The sequence below is a fragment of the Austrofundulus limnaeus genome, unplaced genomic scaffold (assembly GCF_001266775.1).
Source record: "Austrofundulus limnaeus strain Quisiro unplaced genomic scaffold, Austrofundulus_limnaeus-1.0 Scaffold146, whole genome shotgun sequence".
In the NCBI taxonomy this organism is placed as follows: Eukaryota; Metazoa; Chordata; class Actinopteri; order Cyprinodontiformes; family Rivulidae; genus Austrofundulus; species Austrofundulus limnaeus.
In genome coordinates, this window is record NW_013952548.1 from 1,193,752 (window position 1) to 1,198,472 (window position 4,721).

Consider the following 4,721-nt stretch of genomic DNA (forward strand, 5'->3'; position numbering starts at 1 on the left):
TTTTGACCCTATAATTTATTTTAATACGCCAGTTATATATTTATACATTTATTTCCAATAATGATAGGTTTGGTCCTCCATATTAATCCACCTCTAAAAAAGTCTACCTCCACTCCACTTATTATTCTAAATTAGAAGCACCTGTTTGAGGTCGTTAGCTGCATAAAGACACCTGTCCTCCCCACACAATCAGTTAGACTCCAACTACTAACATGGTTAAGACCAAAGAGCTGTCCAGCGACAGAAACAAAATTGTAGACCTCCACAAAGCTGAAATGGGCTATGAGGGAGTTGCCAAGCAGTTTGGTTTAAAAAGATCAACTGCTGAAGCAATATCAATATATAGCTTATCAATGATCCTAAGAAAGATGAGGAATCAGCCCAGAACTACAAGGGAGGAACTTTTTGGTCTGAATTCTACTCGCAGTGTTTGGAGAATGAAGGTTGATGAAAACCATCCCTGATGAAAATTTCAGACCCTGTTTGATTTCTAAGTGGGAGAACTTGCAAAGCTGCAGTTAAATTCTTCTTTTCCTCAGTGTGTGTGCGTGCGTGCGTGCATACATGGATTGCCCCAATACATGAATTGCCCCAAATGTCATATAGGCACATGTTTAATGATCACCTCTTTTCCATTTGGTTAGATTTAAACTTTTAAAATGAAAATAATATATATTGAGTTACAAAGAACAAAATAAAAATGTGATTCAATCAGAAGAGAAAATTTGTAAATGTGTGTAAAACTTCGAAAACTTTTACGATTAAATTAATACTGGGAAGTTGTTGTACATGTGCCTGGTTTACAGAGTCTTTTCAGTTATTTTAACTTTTCTTTTTCTTGCTGTCTGTGTGTGTCTCAGCCTTCCTTCTTGGGATATTTGTGCTTGGCCAGTCTGACAAACTCTTCAGCGCTGTCCAGTGAAACCAGGCGATCCTGAAGGAAACATGGAGGGACAATTATCACAAAACAATTCAAGATCACACCTTTAAGTAAATGAAGAAGAACAAATAACTATGAGAGGCCCTTTAGGCCATAATTCGAACTGATAGTAAATGTGAGAGAGTTTGATAGTATATGTGAGAGAGTTTCATAGTATGTTTAAGAGAGTTTCATAGTATGTTTAAGAGAGTTTGATAGTATATGTGAGAGAGTTTCATAGTTTGAGAGAGTTTCATAGTATGTGTAAGAGAGTTTGATAGTATGTTTAAAAGAGTTTCATAGTATGTGTGAGAGAGTTTGATAGTGTATGTGAGAGAGTTTCATAGTATGTTTAAGAGAGTTTGATAGTATGTGTAAGAGAGTTTGATACTATGTGTAAGAGAGTTTGATAGTAAATGTGAGAGAGTTTGATAGTATGTGTGAGAGAGTTTGATAGTATATGTGAGAGTTTCATAGTATATGTGAGAGAGTTTGATAGTGTATGTGAGAGAGTTTCATAGTATATGTGAGAGAGTTTCATAGTATGTGTGAGAGAGTTTGATAGTATATGTGAGAGTTTCATAGTATGTCTGAGAGAGTTTGATAGTACATTTGAGAGAGTTTGATAGTATATGTGAGAGAGTTTCATAGTATGTCTGAGAGAGTTTGATAGTACATTTGAGAGAGTTTGATAGTATATGTGAGAGAGTTTCATAGTATGTCTGAGAGAGTTTGATAGTGTATGTGAGAGAGTTTCATAGTATATGTGAGAGAGTTTCATAGTATGTGTGAGAGAGTTTGATAGTATATGTGAGAGTTTCATAGTATGTGTGAGAGAGTTTGATAGTGTATGTGAGAGAGTTTCATAGTATATGTGAGAGAGTTTCATAGTATGTGTGAGAGAGTTTGATAGTATATGTGAGAGTTTCATAGTATATGTGAGAGTTTCATAGTATGTGTGAGAGAGTTTGATAGTAAATGTGAGAGAGTTTCATAGTATATGTGAGAGAGTTTCATAGTATATGTGAGAGAGTTTGATAGTATATGTGAGAGAGTTTCATAGTATATGTGAGAGAGTTTCATAGTATATGTGAGAGAGTTTCATAGTATGTGTGAGAGAGTTTCATAGTATGTGTGAGAGAGTTTCATAGTATGTGTAAGAGAGTTTGATAGTATGTGAGAGAGTTTCATAGTATATGTGAGAGAGTTTCATAGTATGTCTGAGAGAGTTTGATAGTACATTTGAGAGAGTTTGATAGTATATGTGAGAGAGTTTCATAGTATGTCTGAGAGAGTTTGATAGTACATTTGAGAGAGTTTGAAAGTATGTGTGAGGGGGTTTTTATAGTACATGTGAGAGCAAGTTTGAATTATGGCCTAAAGGTCCTCTCATAAATAACTCCTGCTTTCATTCACATCTAACTTTAATTACATCCTAACTTTGATATATTTTATTTCACAAATTGTCAGATCTATAAGCGGCTATCATTGCTTTTTAACATTATCACTACATTAAACAAGTCTGAGCTGTTGGCAATTGATTGCCAAGGAGAAAAAAAATAATGGAAAGAAAGGGCAGTAAAGATTAGGACTGAATGTACAAAAAACATGAAATGGATGGAACTGTTTGTATTTTTCTTACAAAGGCTGCTTTAAAAGATTTACAGCACATGCTGACTGAAAAAGTTGTGGAAGCTTTTGTGTGTGTTTGTGTACCATAACATAAAGGTATCTGTTGTGATGTTCTGTCCCTGGCGGGAACAGAGATGTGTGGTCCAGCAGCTGTGTCAACAGTTCAGTAGCTTTGCCGAGATGCTCCTGATCTGGACCGAACCGGCTCTTCCGGTTCACACACAGCAAGGAGTCCACCTCACACTGGTAACCTGCAGAGAGAAAAGGGGGAAATGAAGTTTAGGTACAGAATTATAGATGCTGACAGAAGTCTGCGCAGACAGTCAACCAGCTGAACGTGTTTTTCTGTTGGTTCAACTCTGGAAGAAACTCAGCTTCATCTTCACACAGGAGCTTTTTTCACCCTGAATGTCAGTCCCAACGTCACTCATCGGTGCATGGCTCCGCTCTCTGCTTTACTGTATCTCCATTAGTCAGCAACAGTAACAGAAAGAGAGACAGAACTGGAGCAAGGCTGCTGGTCCAGATGGTGTCAACCCCAGGGACCTAAAAGCCTGGGTGGGATTCTTGGGATGTCTTCAATCAAAGCCTGAGTCCAGAGAAGAACACACAGCGTCTCTGTTTCTCAAAAAAAATCTCATCTGTCTCCTTTCTGCTTCCTCTAACACCTGAACATGTTGTTGTTAATAAGAAAGGAAATACTTTTCTTTTTGTTTAGAAGTTGTTGATTACAAGGCTGCAGTGTTCATCTGCAAACTGGCTGGACTTATTTTGTGTTTTTCACTATTTGCAGCATGGTGCTGTACATCGTCTGTGTGGTGAGCACAGATTTTTTTTTTCAGCATAAGAGTCTGTGATGGGAAATACTGAACAAAGTGGTACGGAAGGTCAGATCTGCCCTGAGGAATGGACCTGAAGCTTCTGGAACTTCAAAAAAAAAAAAAAAAAAAGAATCTGTTGCTGGTGAACATGAAAACTCTCTGCACCTTGCACTGAATAAACAAAGCTGAGTTTTTAATGGTTTTTGCTGCTCTGCTCCAGAAAATAAATCCTGTTACAGGAAAATTACACTAAAGTTTCCACTTTCAGTTGAGTTTAATTCTTCTGATGCTTTGAAACAACATAATTTACTGGAGAGTTTGGAAGTTTTCAAGATAATTTTTGCTATCGATGAGGTTAAATGAGTGAATAAGCAGTTTTGAAACACATGACCACATATGTTGTGCCTAAAACAATGACACAAATTGTAAATCAGCGTATTAAGTTCCGTATAAAACAACAGATTGTAACCAGCTCACACCAGTCTTGTAAAAGCTGGTTGGATCACAAGCCAGTGTAGTGCCTTTATGATTTCCTGAAGCAAACCGTGAGCAGCACAGAGCAGAAATGATGTGGATGGACAGCTCAGAGTCTCACCCAGCTGCAGCAGGATCTTCTTCCATCGATACCTGACCTCCCGTCTGGCGTAGCACAAAGTGTGGATGTCATAGTTCAGCTTCTCCCATTCCTGCAGACAAAAAAACAACAACATGTATTTTTACTTTTATTACCTTTGCCTTTTTTTGACAAAGTGAAAAGCTGAGATAGAAATTTGCATGTGAATTTTTTTATTTAGAGGGGCACTAGCTTTTGATATTTTACTCACACTGAATAAAATATTCATTACTGTGATGATAACACGCTGGTGATTTGAACATACATATATTGTTATCAGTGGTGGGATGTAACAAAGTATATTATTAATGTAGTGTCTGTACTTTAGAGATTTAATAATGGGTACTTTTGACTTTTACTCCACTACATTTCACATTAGCTGTACTTTCTACTCCAGTACATTTCTGTAATACATGCAATTACAAATTACATTTATGTCAAATTACATTGTTTTAATTGGGTTTTTTTAGTTTGAAAGTCATTAGTGGTGAGAGGGGAACTGCTGTAATTGGTCCACCATTAAATAAATACCATTAGACCCTCCTTCAAGATGAGCAGGGCAATTCCTGCTGGAGCATCAGCGTCAGAACATGCACACCCAAAATGGATTCAATTTAATTCAGCTTATTTACATATATAATGCCAAGTCACAACATACAGCGGGTAAAATAAGTATTGAACACGTCACCATTTTTCTCAGTAAATATATTACTAGAGGTGCTAATGACATGAAATT

The 4,721-nt window shown here is 36.8% G+C and overlaps 1 protein-coding gene across 1 annotated transcript in view; it reads right to left on the reverse strand.

Moving 5' to 3' along the window:
• Nucleotides 1-33: 33 nt before the first annotated feature.
• Nucleotides 34-4,721, reverse strand: part of LOC106523142 (melanoregulin) — an 11,284-nt gene continuing 6,596 nt past the window's right edge. Inside the window, exons 3-5 of the mRNA XM_014016469.1 lie at nucleotides 3,968-4,058; nucleotides 2,636-2,802; nucleotides 34-934 (exon numbers count right to left, since the gene is read on the reverse strand). Of these exons, the coding sequence (XP_013871923.1) occupies nucleotides 857-934; nucleotides 2,636-2,802; nucleotides 3,968-4,058 (336 nt within the window). The 3' untranslated portion in view covers nucleotides 34-856. The remainder of the gene's footprint in view (nucleotides 935-2,635; nucleotides 2,803-3,967; nucleotides 4,059-4,721) is intronic.